The following is a 20,153-nucleotide window of genomic DNA, read 5'->3' on the forward strand; positions in this document are numbered from 1 at the left end:
AATCAAATTCATATAATCACTCGTATTTCTGGAAGGCACTAGTTCAAAGCTCAAAATTCAAAATTCGATTGCTAAAACAAAAAAGGTATATCGCCCTCTTTAAGTATAAGTATTCCGATTAAAATTTTTTCCTAAATCATAATGAATAATGAAATATTACTGAAATTTCAATAAAAAATAATAAAATATTACTGAAACTTACTAAATTTTATATTGAAATCACTATCAATTGACTCACTTTCAGTATTATTTTAATAAGATTTTATTACAATTCATTAAAACTTCATTGAGATTTCATTACAATTTGTAAAAATTTCAATAAGGTTTATTAAAATTTTATTGCAATTTATTAAGATCTTATTAATAACTCAATATAAAATAGTGTTATATTTTCCTTAAAAGGTAAATTTATTATAGTAAAAAATAATTTTTACCGAAACTAATTTAAATTTTTAGACGTTTTCGTTTTTTTTTCGCAAAATCGTCTACAAACGTAATTAATTTCTAAAATTGGCTATATTATTTCTCAAAATACTCTCCGTTACATAATAATAAATACACTTTTCCATTCGATAAAACCAATTATCGAAGCATTTTAACCATCTTTCTAGAGACACTTCATACATCAGATTTTCAAACGCCTCCACCGCATCTAGCATATGCTCCTGATTTATTTCATTGACTTTATTTAAGTATTACAATATTCATTACAGTGTCGACATTTACTTTATTTTTATTATATTTCAAATTTGTAATTAAAAGTATTAAAAAATGTATGTCCGCCATATATCCGATTTTTTGTTTTGCAATTTCAGATTCATAATTTATAATATTTTCTCCATTATGCGTAGGGCTTAGGTATGTATATTATGGACATAACTTAACCTATTCATATATCAAATCCGCTAAAATTTACGCGCCTATTCTGTTACATTGCTGTATTCACTGCTTTACCGTCGCGCATGCGCTAAAAACCTATAGGATCACACAAATGATCACAGTTTTTGAAATATGAATTAGAATCGGTTTTTACGACCGAATGATGTGTAAAATTCGATCGCGCAACTCGCTGTGGTGTATATCGAGTAACGTTGATACTGATGATGTGATTGGAATTGGTATTATAGGTCAATTATAATCGCATTAAATCGACAATTAAATTATTATTAATGGTTTGGGATTTATACAGTTTGAACGTATGAAATTGAAGTATTTGGGTTTTTAATCTAAAATTTATGAGTGTAAAATTTAGAAGTACACGAATAAGCTTTAAGAGAGAAAATAGAATTTAAAAAGGAGGAAATAACGTACAAAATGCGTGTATTTCATTCTCGTTTTACATCTTTCCAGCTTTCGTCAGTTCGTTTCCTTCTCTATTTTAACTCTAACGCATCAACTCTATCATATCAACAAAATATCATACATTTAATAATTTTTGAGAATTAAAACATTAAGAACAATCATTATGTATCTCATTTTTATGGCAAAAATTTTATGCTTATTATTCACTTTATTTATAATACATTTTTAATATGTTTTGTTTATACAATTTATGGAAAACTGATTGTTCCGTGATTCTGCAGTTTAAAAATTATAAAAAAAACACAGTTCACTTCCCGTTTTGGTGATAAGAATAGACTTTTACCCGTCCTCATTTAGTTGTAAAAATAATTGTGTAGATAAAATGTAATAAGACTGATGTGAGGAATATTTTACCATTTAAGGGATGCCTTTCAACAAACGACACAGATGATACAGTGTATCAGTATGTCCTTATTGTTCGCCAAAGTTAAACAAGGATGAGATGATCACTGTGTTGCACTATGTCGCTTGTTGAAAGGCACACCAAGGTAACTTAAACGAAAAAAATGTTGTGCGAAAGAATTGGGAGAAAGAGGGGAAAGGGGAGAGGAAGAGAGAAAAATAGAGGTTTACCTCATTCTTGTAGCTTATTAGTGTAAATGTAGTATTCATGTCATGTGTTCGTACATGTATAAATGTATGCAGAAACAGTGTAAAAAGTAAAATTATTAAAGAATTATTAGTAAACTATCGAATTTTACTTGTTCTAATGTAATTGGAAAAACCAATGAAAATCAATGAGAACATGCCGTATTTTTAATTGCGCGTCGAATTTTTTTCAGACTTGAAATACAAACTTTGCAATAATATCACCTACCAATAATATCTGCAATAATATTTCTATCACAATAATATCACCAGTTAAATTGACTAACAATGTAACAATTTTTGATGCCGTTTGCGCACTGTAGATCGATCTTAATAATGTTGAATGACATATTAAAATTTGTAAACAATTAATTTTCATTGCGAAAAATATTATCTCGGCCGGGAGTCGAACCCGGATCTCTTGCATTCGGTGCGAGCGTCCTAAGCCTTTAGACTATGGAGGTTCGTGATATTACTGCGGTAGTTTAGAGCTTGCGTTTCAAGTCTGAAAAAAATTCAGCGCGCAATTAAAAATATACATACGTAGTATATAAATTCACACGCAATTATATAAAAGCATCCAAGATCCAGCTTAACCGTTAACAGCACGTTTTCATTGGTTTTCATTGATTTAAATTCTCACAGTCCTATAAGATTTAATATTGTAATTGGAAAAAATATTCAATGAAATAATATTTTACAGTTCGTTAGAAGAGCAAACTAAAAATTGAAGTAAAAACAAAATTGCAACACACAATTAATAACATGTTAACGTTTTACTCGCCAAAACTCAGAAGATTTCTTTATGTCGAATGTTTCAACATGTTCTAATATGCTTCTACCATAGTTCTTACTCATTCCAACAAGAGGGCTATAATAGAAGCAGTGGTCAAGATTGCCATCGTCTTTTTTAGCAAGTCTGAAGACATCCTGGAAAGTTTTTCAAAAGTATCCAGGGTAATTATGAGCGTTCGGGATTTTAAAGAATCTTATAAATTATTTACTTTGACTCCTCTTGCGCGTTATTCTATACTAATCTTGATTTACGATTAAATATAGTAATTCTTAAGCTGTAAAAAATTAACCAATCACAGCTAAATGAGGAAAATAATCGACTATATATATATATATATATGATTGGTCAATTCCTTATATCAATACCACTAACGAACAATTAAATATGAAATAATTATTTATTTACTATTTTGATCAATTTTATTAATCTATATATCTTTTTTATATGCGTCTGAGATGTCAAGTAATTTTTGTTAGTTCTAATAAGTTTTAGTTTGAAAAGAAAGTTTTAATATGGCAATCCTAGCTGTGGTAAGAATATGTTGGATTAGAACATGTTGGAGCTAGAGTCCTAGATATAATAAGAAAAGTACGACCGACTTGTGACAGTATAGTAAAAGTACTAGGAAAATTGTTTGTAAATGAACCACGAAATCCGTGAATCATTCATTAAGCAGCAATTTGTAATATTAAGAAATCAGTCTCATGATTAGTTGCTAAGTTAGGCTGCTTTCACGTCTCTGGGAAGTTAGCACCTCAACTTTAAAAATCGAAAATTTTAATAACAGTACTGCTTGCACCCGCAATAGTTCTAGAGTTCCTGATAGGTTTCATCAATAGTACTATTGCAGTACTGTCGGAAAAAGTCGAAAAGTCGGCCAGTACTGGCCGTTTAGGGGTACTTTACTCTTGACGTGCGGTGCCAGCGCGCGGATCGAAAAATTGTTTAAACATATTAAAAGGGTGGGTAGTGTCACTAAAACCGATCAGGAACTGTAGTACTCTTCGAGTACTACAAAATGGCGTAAAAAAAAAATAATTTTTTGGAAAGTTGAGGTGCGAGCTCTTTTCTTAAAAATTTATTTAAAAATATTTAATGGCCGGTACTATTGTTATAATCGATCAGGAACTGTAGTACTCTTCGAGTACTGTGAGATTCCGTCATAAAAATCGGCTTTTTCAAATCTTGCGGTGCCACGCGAAGTTAGCACCGCATATTTTTATTTTTTTAAATTTTTGGCCTAAATCAACAGTACTATTGATGAAACCTATCAGGAACTCTAGAACTATTGCGGGTGCAAGCAGTACTGTTATTAAAATTTCCGATTTTTAAAGTTGAGGTGCTAACTTCACAGAGACTGCTTTCACAGTGTCAACTAATCAAATCGTCTCAACTAGAATACCTGATGCACAATTTGACACAATTTGATTGGTTGACGCAAGTTACACTTACGCAAATTACGCCGCATGTGAAAGCAGCCTTATGTGACTGCAATGACCAATCAGAACACTTAACATTAGTCGCGTTTCTTTTATATATATATATATATATATCTAGAACCATAGATATATAGATGACTAGATACAGTTCTTCCCTCTTGTGATAAGGTATTATCGTATGAACTACGCCATATTGAAAATCAGTCACTATAGCATTTCTGTACTTAAGGGGCTTACTACATTCTCGTTTACTCTATTGTCGTCTGTAATTATGGCTGTGTTCCAAAAAATGTACTGTCAGTATACTGAAAATCTACAGGTTACGTTATGTGCACTATAGATTTCTGGTATCGGCAGTAAATTTTGGAATAGAGCCTTTGTAATATTCAGTTAATAAATATTTATTATAAAAATGGTAAAATCACGTTGTATTATATTTATTAGTTTTTTAATATATATTTTAAGTGAAATAAAAATACCTATATAATACAAAAAATTGTTAAAATTGATTTATATTATAATATGTGCATGTGCGCTATATGTATTTGTTATGCATTTAGCTTTATTGATATTTTAAACTATAGAAATTATTAAAAATTAATTTTAGCTATCTCTTATGATACAAACAGATGATAACTTATCAGTGATTCACATATATGTAAACAGTGTCTAATTCTCAATATAGCGACGCCCTTATAATGGTCTTACTTTTTGAGAGAATACTGTTCTCTCAGTCATATATATCTATGTCTAGAACTCTAGTTGGAGCATGCAACGCAAACAGCCTAGAAATACACTCATTCGTAATGCGTGGCGCTACCTGAGTGATAGCGCTTTTCGTTGTGCGTGACGCGCCGTTGCGTGCATCGTGCACGTGGTTGTGGTCGGTTGCCGCCACCACTGCAGCTCTTTCTCCCTCCTCCTTCATCGCCACCGCTACCTTCTCCACTTCCGTAACTCGTTCTCTGTAGTCCTCTACCAACGCCTTCATCTCCGTCACCGTCGTCACCGCCATTTCCATCACCATCACCACCTCCACCACCGATATCATCATTTCCAGCCCCTATGATTCACATAAGTACTGCGTTTTTTCAATTTTTAACGCGTGCCGCTTATTCCACTGGTAGTATGCGTTAAATTTTTTATTTAAGTGTTTGATACTTTGAGTAAGAAAAAAGCAGATACTATATCATTATATTTGTCATAATATTTTATAAGATCAACATAATTAACTTACATAAAATAGTTATCATATCGTGTACTACGCAGCGCAATGATCAGTTTTAAATGATAAGTTTTAAGATGTTATAATTTTTGATAATTTTACAGGTATGCAGTATTATATACAGGTGGCACTAACTAAATGTAGGTAGTCAAATCTATAAATACACGGAGTTACGGAAATGCTTAGTTTTTGAAAAATTAAAATTTTTTTAATAGACTTAATTAACGTTTTAAATGTACTCATTGGATGTGTATTCATTCAAAACAAAAGAATCTGACAGACAAAACCGCGTGGCGGTCTGCATCGCGAAACAAGTTATTAAGTGTTAAAGTTCGAGATTTTAGAGGTTATAACATCTATTATATTATACTAGCAATGAGTAAATGTACATGAGGAATTTCCACGCGAAGTCCTTTCCATCCCTTCCTCCCTGCGTAGGGATATACGACTTTCCATACGAAGCGAGGTTCATCTAACATTCTCCCTTACCTAGGGGCGTTCGAGTTTCCGCGCAAACCGAGGTCCATTCCATATTCCCCCCTGCCTATGGACCTCAACTTTAAAATTTTAAATATTTCGAAAGCTAATAATTCCCGCAGCATTTATGGATTTTGCTAAATTTAGCTAGGTATTATTATACGGTGATACTATACCACTTGTAAAATTTTATCGAAATCGAGCTTGAGTAGTATATTAAGGTCTAACGCTTTTTCTTATATTACTAATTATTTAAATAAACTTATCGTTTTGTTCTATAGTGCATTTTGTCGCTCATCCTTATTTTAATAATAACATATTTTTCAATCTTAACTCTACTGATCTGTTCGAGTCTATTTGACAGAAAATAATTTATTTTCTTAATAATATTTTATTTAAAAACTTTTCTGGTATTGAATCACTTCGTCTCTTAATGTAATTTTCTTTCGGTAAATTTTTTAGATTGTTATAGCTTTCTAATCATATCAACCCAAATGATATGAATGGTAAATTTTAACAGATTATCAGGATTAAAATTACAAAATACATGTTTCTACTGCATGTAATGAATATGCACTAACGTAAGTTATCGATGATACTAGCTATGATAATGTCTGAATGGAACATATTCGATAATAATTAGTCTATTACTGCTCTATGACTATTTTTGCTTTTACAATGCATCATTTTATCTTAAACTCATTACTTAAAACTAATAACTTTTCATATACTGATAAAGCGTTTGAATAAATAGTAGACTTGACAACGTTATTTCATAAAACTTTTTATTGTTATACCGTTGTTTTTGTCTAAAAAGTAACTCGTTACTATTACTCGTTACCAATTCGAAGAAGTAACCGTTGTAGTTATTAAAAACTAGCAAGTTATTATTTTAGTTATTTTTTTGACACTATTATAAATCCTACTTTTTATATCTTATAAGGTGTCCGGTAAGTTTTGACAAAACGCTCGTGTGTAGATACAGCGGATTAAACTGACAAGAAAACGAACGGAACTGTCCCTCACCGATTTTAATGAGCTTTGAATATGTTGCAAAGCATCAAAAATATTAGATCCATGTTTTGTTATAGCTGCTTATCACCCGTGTGAAGCTGGCCCCCCAATATTAAAAAATCGATTTTTTTCTTCATGCATTCGTTTGCTCATCGTTTGCTCACGAATGCTCAGTTGGAATTTTCGTTTGCTCACCCTTAGTTCAAAAGATTTGTGAGCAAACAATGAGCAAATGGATGCAAAAAAAAAAGATTTTTTAATATTGGGGGGCTAGTGTAAAGTTGGCCCCTCAAAACATAATTTTCGTATATCTTTTGAACTAAGGATGAGCAAACGAAAATTCCAACTGAGCATTCGTGAGCAAACGATGAGCAAACGAATGCATGAAGAAAAAAATCAATTTTGCAATTTTTGCAATTTTTTTTTTTAGTTACTCAATGAGCAGAATGTCTAAAATTGACGCATAAAATAATTTTAAGATATCTTCAACAGTTCGCTAAGAAATGTCTAAGATATTTCTCTTTTCTAAAAAATTAATTATAGGTACTGTATCTCGCCTAAATCGCACGAACGTATAAAACGATTTGTATAAAAAAATTTCTTGTCTGATTTAGCAATACCAACTAGAAAACTGTCGCTTATAATTCGATTCGCGTTCACGACAATAGCAGATGCACGTATATAACGAATGAATAACGCGGAAGCACTTCTTCCGTATGTAGATACAGTTAAACTGCAAGCCGATAGAGCGGTTCTACTGATCGCAGTTGTGGACGCAAAGATGCGATCGTATAGGTATACAGAATGATTTCATGAAGCTATACGAGATTCTCAAATATTACATATTGTCTATCAAATATCAACTAAATTTTATATTAATATAAAGATATTCCGAAATCATAAAAAATATAAAATAATGAAATTTATATTTAAATTAATGGAAAAATAAAAAAATTTTTCAGAATTGCACTAATTGCGGTAGTAACGATTGGCGACTCGGATATGTTACCCAATCTATATATATAAAATGTAGATTGCAGATCGCAAGTAGTAAACCGTAATTCAGATTATAATAGGTTGCAGAACACAGAAGTTGAAGTTCACTCAACTTCCTGCGTCCTTTTGTGTTCTGCAATCAATTATAATTAAAATACTTTAGATTAGCTTCTAGTCTTGCAACCTGCGATTTATGTATGTCTTATGTAGAATCGGGCTTTACACTTGGCACTTGCGATAAGCGATGCAGAAATACTGATCACCCTTGAAATTTATTCCCATACGATTTTAATAAAACCTAAAACAAGCTCATTTGAAGCGGCGAACGTCCTATAAAATAAATAGAGATAATATCGAGTGAAGCCGCGCATTGTTCTTGTTAAACACAATTTTCTCTTGGTTTCTCTCTATCTGCGTTCCGTGTCTCGCATGACGCAACTAAGAGCAATTGTACATTGCAGTTATAAGATGTAGAATGTTAAAGTGACGCGTGCCGCGAAGATTGCGTTTTGACCCTTCCTTTTATACACACTGCATTTTATACAGACTATTGTGTATATAATGAGGCGCGTGTTTCTTGAGAATCAGAACGTGATTAATATTGCGAGCTCATTATGTCCCGATGATGCAACATTGCGCATACTAAGATACGCCGAGAAAGATAAGTATCACCTAATTGTGTAAAATAAAAAGATTTATATTTTTCCTCGTAAACCAAATGTTACGAGATATAATTAACAGAATTTCATGAAGAAAATTTAAAAGAAGCGCTTTTAACAAATATCAAATCTTTATTTAAGTCTTGCTTTGAAAAATATAATATTCTATGCGAATAATATTCTAATTGATTATATGACTGAACATGTATAGAGCGAAAATATATTAGGTCGGTGCAAAAGTTCTTACTGATAAATAAATCTAAATATGTCTTAGTACAACTTTACCGGCAGAAATGTTTATGGTTTTTGTAAGTTGGCATCTCTCTGCATTAACAATTGTGCACGACAAGCCATAGGTATCAAAAAATATAGTCTTACATTTATGGTATATTACGATTAAAAATGGAATTAGAAGAGTGTATTCGTCACAGCCTTTTTTTGTTTTTATCAAAAGAAAAGTGTTGCTGATGCACACACAATTATTTGTGACACATATGGTGACAATGTTATAGCTATTAGAACGTGTGTGAATTGGTATAAACGACTTAAAAACGATGATTTCAAATATCAATAATAAAGGACGCTCCGAACATCCTGCAACTGTGAAAGAAACCGAATTGCAAGTATTGAAGATTCACCCCAATCACAACTTGTGAGCTTGCAACAAAACTGAAAGTTGATCAATCAACAATTGTATGCCGTTTAAATGTATTGGGAAAAATCCAGAAGTATGGAAAATGGGTACTGAATGAATTATCCGCGAACTGACAATATCAGGCCACACACGCTAAGGAGACAAAGGAAGTATTGTAAAAGTTAGAATGAAATGTTCTCCCGTATCTAGCTTACTTACCAGACATTATCCCTTCTAATTATTATCTGTTTAGATTGGTGCAACACGGCTTATCTGATGAGCGCTTCTGAAATGCCGAGAATATACGAAAATGGATGAATTAATGGATCGTCTCAAAGAATGATTTTTCGACATGGTATCCGTATGCTGCCGGAAATATGGAAATATGGAAAAAAATGGAAAAGATGGAAAATATTTCGATTAATATATAAAGTACCGATCTTCTTATTTTAATAAAAAAAATTGCAAAAAATTGGTAAGAACTTTTGCACCGACCTAATATAGTCTCACTTCGCTGACTTTCTCTCCGTATCACATATCATGAATAATGCGTGATGATATCTCCCGCTGTTTATTTACAAGAATCTTAATGAATTCTAGAAAATTAAAACACTTACCTATCTGCTTCGAAGCGTATTGCTGAAGTAAACGCGTCCGTTTCTTTTCATAACCCTTCTGCGTAATATCTCCTGCAACAGCAGAAAAAAATTTAATTTATAACCTTATCAAAGAAGTAATTGACAGTCTCGTTTAATATTATATTTCAGATCAAGTCATAATATATCGTGAATAAACGTTAAAACCGTTGTTGCATTTTATAAAGTACGATAAGAATCTTATTGAATTGTTCTCAAGAAAACATATGTTCTATCATTATTTCCGTTATTGCATTTGTTGTTTATTTAAATACGGATAATTAAAAATAATACATAAGCTATTGAAACAAAGATATAAATAAAATTAAAGATTGAATGCAAGTATGAGCAATATACAAGATGCCTCAGAATAACGAGATTATCTCTCGCGAGTGAATTAAACTGGAAATGAAAAACTAACATTTTGCAATTTTCGCAATTTACTGAAATGCACTTTGAAAGCAAAAATCCAACAACCCATTTTTATATGTTTTGTATGTACATAGAAAATATAGACCGACACTTGAAGGTGTCGTGCTAGACTTCAAGATTGTTTTAAGTAATGACTTACGTAAGTAAGTCTTAAGTAATGCTAATGTCAAGATCAAAACCTTTAAAGAAAATTCCTATTAATTTCATTTTTATACTAAAAATTTCACAAAAAATCATGACACGAGCGTCTGTCAATCAGAAACAAGATGACGAGAAAGTTCGGGGTTCTCATAAAGAAGAGGATTCACGTAAAGGATTCCAGAAGAGTCTAAAATCATTTTACTTTAACCTCGACATGATGAACGCTTGAAATTATGAGAGAACCCGTAGGCTAACTATAGGCGTGGCAAGTGCATGAATGTTATCATATTAAATGCCATTTTTAATTTTATAATTCTAAACACAAATACGTGTTCAGCAAGTCAAAAAATAAAATTTAAAAACACAAATTGCTATTAAGGCTCCTGAGTATTCAGCCAAGAACTCCGCGTTGATGATGGCGACACCGAATCAGTCGGCGGCCTGATGAAATCGGTAACCATACACACAAGCATGAATCTATATCCGTGTGCTCGCCTTCGCCGCGCCAAGAGAGAACGAGACAGCGAGAGAAGTCTCGCTCTAGTCGCTTGTTCAAGCGACCGAAAATGCTTTCTCGGCAATCTTGTCCGCTCGGTATGGACCGATCAGTACATTTAAGGGGCGAAAAGAGCAGACTAAATAACATATAAGTTTTAATAAATTATAGTAACAGTATATCCCTCCCATTGCAGAATAATATAAATTTAATTTTAATTTTATTGTGTAGGTATTTAAAGAATTACATTCAAAGAGATGATACAGAGATGAATAAATACACAAATGGTTACGCACCAGCAACTCTGCTGTTTCAACGCCTACCAAAACAATATGAAATGTATGGAACAGTAAACAAGTTGCAATAGAACATTTATACTTATAACGCATAATTAAAATTTACAATTGAATTGATTAATGACGAAGAAAACATTAAAATACACCCAACAGATACTACAAAAAAGATTTTGACAAAATTGGAGAAGGTGCATTATTGCAATAGTTACACGCTCGAGACCAAATGTGACCATACAGACGATATCTTAGCTCCGCCCTAAAGCAGGACCATAAGTAGCCTTCTTAAAAACATATGTAGCACTCACTGAGAGAAATGTTTTGATAACTATTTATTTTATTGAGATGTGACTAACAAAAATTTACTTTAGTAAGAAAGCTTTAGTAAGAAAGCTTTTGACACACAACTTGATGAGATACCATATTTTCTTACCACATCTTTAATCCGGAAGCAATTTCCTCAATTATTTGTTACTTATTATTATACAATTCCTCTCTTGATTCATATTTACACTTAAAAATAATTAAGCAACTAACAATTATGCAAAATAATTAATATATAAGTAGTAGGCTATCCCCAAAGGTTATAATTGAACATTAAAAATACGAACCTGAGTACGTCTAAGTAGACAACTGCGCATTGTTTACTGCGCAAGTAGTTGTCATGGAGATGCGTGAGTTACAAACGTGTGCTTATATAGAGGTCGACTGTGGACTATTAGGAGGTCGCGACTATAAAGAGGTGGACTATAAAGAGGTTCTACTGTATTAATTAAATCAAATTTTTGTAAAAAATAGTTTTCGATATAATTTGAAGACTAGGTTATGAAATTGTACCATATAATAAATTCTTAAATCGTTGTTCAAATAAACAATTATTAATTTTTACAAAGATCTACATTTTTTTAATTCAACAAATAATATCTACAAATAATTTTTAACAAGTTATCTTAAAAAGTTTCAATACAAACATACATTTCTTATACAAATATCAAAATTTAGTAATTATAAAAAAATTATTCAATTACTCACAATATTAAAATGTTATTTTATCTTAAATATAAAAACAATATATAAAGACTAGCGACAAGTATATATTATTTAACTAATCAATTTAAATATGTTATTTTATCTTAAATGTAGGTACAATATAAAGACTTGCAAGAAGTACGATTTATCCAATTCCGTCTATTTTGACAAATTTGTTAACGGAATATTGATTACTTTTGCGTTATCTTGTAATAACAAGTAGGTAGTGATTAAGATTTAAAGAATCTGACATCCTTGGTTATTACTGCCATTTCTCAAACAATATATAGAACTATATTCGGATCTTACTGGAATGTTTCCTCAAAGATGAACACTTGCGCACGAGGAATACCGGCTGAGCGGATGCTTTTCTCAATTGCGATCTCCGACGTAATGGTCTTCTTTTAAGTTCTGATTTTTGCCTTTTTAAATGCTGCTGTCGTTGCAGGAAATTTTTTCTGCGATTATTGAAGCGATCAACATCATCGTCTTCACTGTCGGTTGACGGTGACGAGAGACATTTGTAACTTGTGTTGAAACTTTCATTTTTCGACTTTTCCTTGACAATGTCCTTAGCTAGAAAAGTAAGGAATTGACTGCTGGCAAAATAATTTCCAGAAATGATCGTTCTCGCTGGCGTTGACATTGTCGTCGTCGTCGTTGTTGTTGTTGTTGTTGTTGTCGCCGAAAGCTTCCAAGTGGTCCCATGTACCAGAAGACCGTTGGTCCTTAACTCTTCAGAGAATAGTTTATCCTCGTTAAAGTCGCTGATTTTTTGTACCAGACAAGCCGATGACGAAGACGACGTCGCTGAGAAAGAGCCAAAAGACGATGAAACAATCGAGTTCAAGACATCATCTTCCCGACGCTCATTGAAATCACCTGACAACAGCAACTTTTGATCGTCGAACTGATCGTCTGATACGTTCGACGACCAGTCGTTAATTCTCTTTAGGATTGGACTCTCATTATCAGGAAAATATCTAATTTCTTGCCAGACTCGCCGTTGACGTCTCGAGCGACGTCTTTCGGGTGGGATGAACCATACCGGGCTATTGATGCAAACTGCAGGTTTCTGATTCTTCTTGTTAGCGCGTTGAGAAGTTCTCTTACCACTTCGGCGACGAGAACTAGAACGTCTAGATGCGTTCGTTCGCTTGAAGTAACCCTCCGTGCTCACACTTGGCGATGGCTTTGGTGTTTTCCGGCGAAAAAGACCATGTCGCGTCATCCTAGAGCCAAGCAATGTCAATTGCAATCGAATTAGAATGATCGTTGACCTAATACTTTTTGGTTACCATTACAAGTAATTTTTAAATTATTATAATTTTGTTTTTAGAGAAATATATAATAATATTTATTTGCAGTTAGTCAAAGAAGCGTTTCTGATTTTTACGTATCATTAAGTTATACGTTAAAAATATTTTCAATATTTTTTTCACTTATTTCATCGTTAATCTATCCTAGAATTTTGCACACGTTAAGTTCTCTCGACATTTCAACTTCATTATATAAAGAAATTAGACAATTATACAGTAATTCGAATTACTAAAAAAAAACCATCTTTAGATTACACTCGTATTTTGTCTAATTGTTTAAAACGGGTAAAAAGGCCCCGTTTAGTCCACATGCTATCAGGAGATAGTACTCATGTCAATGTCTAGTAATTTTGCAATATATTACCAATGAAAATATTTTATATTAAATTGGTCGATTAACAATATACGCAAACAGATTCCTCTCATTTAAAATAACGAAAGATCAAAGCTTCTGAAGATCTTTCGAATATCAGTTAATTACTTAAAATAAGACTTATAGACAAAAAAATCAAAGATTTGAATTCTACAAAGATAAATCAATCGAAGAAAGATAATCTATCAATTCTCCATTTTCAATAATCAACTGTTAATAAAGAAACTAATCACCTTGGCCTGAAATCAGCGAATCTGGCGATTCTAAAAGAAAAGCCAAAGGATGACGAAGTTTCCTTGCTAATGGGCTTCTCTGGCGCTGAAACCGTTCTTGCAATAGTTGACTGCGGTTTTTCCTCCTTTAGAGCGCTATCTAGGTAATGATGAATTAAAGAATTCGAGACAGAGGAATATGAAGGAGCCGATAGTGGAGCTGAGACAGGAAACGGAATCGCATCTCTCCATATTCTGCCAAGACTGATGTCAACACTAAGCGATCCTTCTACAGAGGACTCTTGGATCCAAAAAGTATCATGCTCATTGGTCGTCTCATCCCGACCTAGCTCCGTAACAATCCCAAAGGATTTAGATTTAGGTGTTAAAATAGGTGAGGCATCAAGCTCAAGAATTTTCAGATCCTCAATAACCGAATCTGTATCAGTATATTTTGTGGTCTTGGTTGGCCCAGGCTGCTGATGAGATTCGAGATGATCTTCGTGAAGCTTTTCACGGGAAGAAGAACTGACTCCTTGAAGCCACTCATCATAAGTGATAGAATCGCGACTGAGAGAATGCTTTTGATCCTTTTTGAGTTCTCCCTCCTTAATTTGTTGATTAACAATTTTATCATTCGTTGCTTGTTGTGAGGAGGAATTAATAACAGGTTCCAAATTTTTTTGGAAACGATTCCGTCGTTTACCCCGGTCCAGATAACTTTTCCTAATAGAAATTCTTTTGAAGGACTCGCTGCGCTTGAAGGAAGGTTCGTTGCGGTCCTTCTTGCGACTAACGAGCCTTCTCAGGTTTTCAAAGGTGAGGGGCCTCATGAGGCAACGCGATCAATTTTGACTCGCGGAAGTAGAATCACTACAGATTTATACTATTTCTAAACGATGTTTGTGTAGCAAAGATTAATGGATGCATTTGCGAATCAAAAAGATTTATAGATAAGATAAAAAAAAGTATAAATGCAAATATTCTGTATAATCGAAAATCTGCAGAAAAGTTTATAAAGTCAATAAGTCTTAATAATCTTGGATTTACAAAAAAGAATATTTATAAAAACAAAAATTAATTTACGAATTCCTTTCTTCTCTGTTTTTTTGTTCTTAGTTCCTTTACTCTTTGCTTCTCTTTTCTTTTTGCCCTTCTTGCCCTTTTGCTATCCGTATTCTTCTCCTCGTCCTTCCTCCCTCTTTCTCTTTTTCGTTCTTTTTCTTTGTTGTACTAAAGTGCAACGTCGAGGTCTTCCAGTCGTGGATGATCAGCGTTGTTTTCCTTTTTCATCGCCGTGCTGCTGCGCCACCATTGCCGCTCCTCCTCCCTCTTCCTCATTGCCCTCTTCTTTCCTTTTCTTCCATGTTCTGGGTTCAATCAGAATGATCATTCTAAACGAAAAGATTCAGTATGAACTGCACGAGTGCATTGAAGTTAATGCACTCGGTATCGAAAAAGTGATTTCTTAAGCAAGACAAGTTCAACGAACAATATTTGTTGTTATTGTGATTAATGTTGTTGAATACTCTCAAATTGATAACTCCAGATTACCAAGGCAATATTCTATATATATATTTTCCTATATATATACTTTTTATATATTTATCTATATTTGCATTCCCATTGAATGTATTATATTAATTATTTATCAGTAATGCTCAACTTTCTTAGATTACGCTATTATTTCGTCCTTAATCAATTCTAATCTTATCAAATATGATTTTCTTCAAATCTATTTCGATCAATGACTTAACGCAGAAGTATCTGAAACTTCAACAGATACACTTTCTATGTCCTCGGACGATTATAGCATTTATATCACATCCTTTTCCTCTATCGTTCTCCACGCAATCTTTCGATAATTTAAGTGCCATTTTCTGAATAAATTCGTGTTTCATGTAAAGGAATTGTTACTATACTTGATTTTCTTTTCCTTAGTCAAAAAGGAAAAAATATATTATGAAATATATGTTGGAACCAAACTGTCATTCAATAGACGAATTAAATCTACGCACTATGTGCAAAATATACTCTTCTTCATTACTTAAACGGGCAATCCGTTCTTAACACACTAAAGATACACTTAGCACTATCAGATTTTTATAAAATTTTGGTAAATGTTCCCTGAAATGATTGACACCTGATGAAAATAACACTCCGGACACTCACAATTTTTTTTTACGATCGCTTAAAATCACTATCATTACTGCTACGAATATACGCCTTTCTATTTGCTTTCAATTGAAAAACAAAAACTTCACTCACGTTACAAGACACGCGAAATAATTTACTCGCGCGTTGAGTTCACACGATGGCGCGCGTTCTCTTTCTTCGTATATAAAACAAAATTTTCTCTTTAAAGGGTTTCGGACGATCTTACACATGAAATCATGAGCACGTACAGAGTTCGCGTGACGACAGTTCGCGCGTTCGACTTCACGAAGCGGTCGTTTCGTTTTGCCGTCGAAGCGCGTACTCCAAGTCGCGTCGAATTACTGGCATTTTGTGCACTCTCCACGATTCAAGGCAATTCTCTTGCACGCGGGGAGAGTTCGGAGACGGAGACAGAAAGCGATCGAGAGAGAAAACGCTACGGGAAGCCGGCTCGCGCGTGTAAAAGTCGCTAGACGGAAGAGTAGATGAGAGAACGCGTAGAAACGAGCGAACGAAGAAGAGAATGTAAAAGAGAGACAGAAAGACGTGGAAGTGGGATGGCATGCCGTCCGTCCACTCTCGCCTGTCTTCTTCGCACACAGCATCCCACTCTCCATCGTTCCATCTCGCTCGGCACTCTTTACCGAGCTGATGCGACCTCTCACTTGCGTGCTGTTCGAGCAGCACTCGAGATCCCAACTCTCTGTTCCCTGCCTTCTTACAAGAGAGATTCTTTAAGGTGGGATTATACGAAGATCGACCACAATTCCCTCGCGAGATTGTTACAATCCACAACGTTAAAAGCCGCGAGTATATCAATCAGTAATCGTTAAATTATAATTTCCTTCTCTACATTATTCGCGAAATCTTGATTCCACGAATCTTTCCTTGCATCGTGCCTCTTTTTAAAAATCCGGTTCGTGCATTTCGTGTCGACCGTAATCGCCTGATGTATTTCACGGAGTCCAATCACGAAAAAAAAAACCATCTGAAATAGATACGAATTGCTGTTTAATATTACTTCGGTCGAAGAAAAAGCTTTGATTTATAAATCGATTACTATAAGTATCGGCAATATGTAGCTCTTTTTACGAATAAAATTTAAGATACGTTTACATTCAACCGTCTTGTGAAGTTAAATGCTTCGGCTTCACTTGCAATTACAAACGACTGGACGCGTTCGAAATGGCAACATAAACAAAAGAAAATTATGGGTGGATAAACGTGTACATACGCATAGTGTACAATCGAATCCCGTATGTAATTCAGAAAAATATTTACATGGGGGTGCTACAATTTTTTATCTTTCTTTTTTCAAGGGTGGACAAAAATTATTTTTTTATGGACAAATGTGGACAAATGGTGGACAATCGAGAATGCGATGTTAATTTTATTAAAATTCGCATGTGGGGGTATCAGCTTCACATATCTATCGAAATTAATACGTTGTCCCTAATTGGTCTAATAACACGACAATTATGAAATAAAATTTCTATTATTTTACTTGATAAATCGTCCACTCATGTCTGCAACGGAAATTAATGACTTAATGACTTGATATAAAAAAATTTTTTTTTAATATTTTTCTTTTGCATGTATGTTCTAGCCCATATGAAACAGATAAACATTCAGGTAAAAATTCAGATTAGGGGACCAAGCTCCAATGACCTTGACATATGTTGTCAAGGTCATGACCCTGAGTGACCTCCACCAGGTTTTAAGTGGCGATCGCTGTCCGTTAAAAAGTTATGAACAAAAAAAATTTGATTTTGGTGGCGTTCACAAATTCACAATGTGCAGGATCTTAAAAAAAAGTTACATTAGCAACAGCTTCTTTATGTCCACAATATATTAATTTCTCGAATTCAAATCAGTGCATAAGGTACACAAAACAAAAATTTTATAATATTGCTTGTTGTTTCCTAGAGTCCTAAGAGCAATTGATTGTATTTATGTCAAAATATAGTCGCCAGGTTTGTATTAAGTTGAAAATAATAAATGATAGATTTATAATAAATTAAATAAAAGTATGTTGAGAAGGGCTACAAGCCAATAAATTTTAATACTTAAAACAAAAGATTTACTTTTCTTAAATTAAGATGAAAATATAAACAATCAGATCTATAATAGTATTTATATATCTTGCTTATATTTATATAATAGGTGGTGGAGAAGAGGCTAAAGTATATCAAAATAGCAAAGAAATATTTTCTATAAATGTACAGTCTACATTTATATAAAATTTGACAGTAATTTAAAATTAATAAAAAGGAACAGAGCTACGAGCCAATAATTCGTTAAAATCTTCAATTTATTCTAATATATTGCGAAGAATATCACGTAATTTTGGCGTTTCGTCCACTACTGGACTCCACTACTGGACTCATCAGTAAGGTATTGTAGTGGAACTGGGACGAAACGCCAAAATTACGTGATATTCTTTCGCAATATATTAGAATAAATTAATGATTTTAATAAATTTATTGGTTCGTAGCCCTGTTACTCTTTATTAGTTTTAAATTTATTGAGTCTTATTACAAACACATAGTAATTTAAAATTTTTTGACATTGTAACACAGTGGTCTGATTCAACCCATGATGCTACTATTTTCTTTAATGCAGAGCAAATTTATTAATAGCGAAATGGGACATATACTGTTATTTGGTGACAGCGGTTACTGTCTTATGCTTGCTCCAATTTTTTATGACACCATTGTTTGAAACTCAAAATCAAGCTGAACAATTATATAATGAATCTCATACACGAAATCGCATTCAAAGAACATTTGGAATATGAAAAAGATTTGTTGCATTGACATTTGGTTTAAGACTTAAACTTTTAAATGCATAAACTGTAATAGTAGCTACAATAGTAGTATTATATAATATTGCATAAGATATGGTAGAACCTGATCCTCCAATTAATTGCGAAGTTGAAGCTGTAATTGAAGAATTGGAAATACAACAAGTACAATTTCAATAGCAATAATAGTACAAATAAACGACGATCATTAATTGATACATATTTTGCAGGGTAATATATTATTTTTTGTATGCACAATTTGGAAAACTCTTTCCTTCCAACACAATTTTTGTTTACAGTCTAGTCCGTTAAAATGTAAAATTGGGTTAAGATTAACGGTTTAATTAAAAACGGTTTAATCACGAAAGGAATCTAATAATATTTAACATTTAATATTAAATAACATTTATCGTAAATTCCGTTTCTTTTATCTGTTTTTCCAATACTCTCATTTCGTTTTTAATTTTAACAATTTTCAGTTCTGTACTTAACTTTAATTCTACGGTGAATTTATTTTCTATAATGTCCAGTTCTTTCTTTAATATCGCCATTCTTAAACAATTGAAGTTTTTTCATTTCTTGATCTTGTTCTGAATATTTTCATGTAGAATTTGCTGGTGTACTTTTCTCAACTCCTTATCAATATTTCTGACGTTCTTTTTTTCTCGATGCAGAAATACAAGTCTTGTTAGTAATGCTTGCTTTTCTCTTAATTCTTCAATTACTGTTTCAATAATCAGATATTTTAATTTCTTCATGCGCTTTTTTAATTATTTTATTCCATTAAAATAATTAAACATATAAATGTATTAATACATTTACAATACCATCTTGATATGTATATTATTAACATGTACAGTGTCGTTTGTATCCACAGTATGTATCACTGTAACTGCATTTGTTACACTTTCCTGGATAGTTTTTCTATTAAAATCCTATAAAATATTTTTAAAACTATTTTATCTTATCTAGCTATTTTATCTTTAGGAATTAGATTGTAATTTATAAATGTAAATTCTAACTTTATATTTTAATTTAACTTTACATTATATATATATATATATATATATATA

At 32.7% G+C, this 20,153-nt stretch overlaps 1 protein-coding gene across 1 annotated transcript in view; it reads right to left on the reverse strand.

Annotated features, from left to right (window-relative positions):
* Positions 1 to 15,012, reverse strand: part of DIP2 (disco-interacting protein 2) — a 32,701-nt gene extending 17,689 nt beyond the window's left edge. Inside the window, exons 1-4 of the mRNA XM_018550228.1 lie at positions 14,142 to 15,012; positions 12,526 to 13,448; positions 9,808 to 9,879; positions 5,006 to 5,248 (exon numbers count right to left, since the gene is read on the reverse strand). Coding sequence (XP_018405730.1) covers positions 5,006 to 5,248; positions 9,808 to 9,879; positions 12,526 to 13,448; positions 14,142 to 14,953 — 2,050 coding nt within the window. The 5' untranslated portion in view covers positions 14,954 to 15,012. The remainder of the gene's footprint in view (positions 1 to 5,005; positions 5,249 to 9,807; positions 9,880 to 12,525; positions 13,449 to 14,141) is intronic.
* Between the last annotated feature and the right edge of the window lie 5,141 nt (positions 15,013 to 20,153).

This window comes from Cyphomyrmex costatus, unplaced genomic scaffold, assembly GCF_001594065.2.
Source record: "Cyphomyrmex costatus isolate MS0001 unplaced genomic scaffold, Ccosl1.0 scaffold97, whole genome shotgun sequence".
NCBI lineage: Eukaryota > Metazoa > Arthropoda > Insecta > Hymenoptera > Formicidae > Cyphomyrmex > Cyphomyrmex costatus.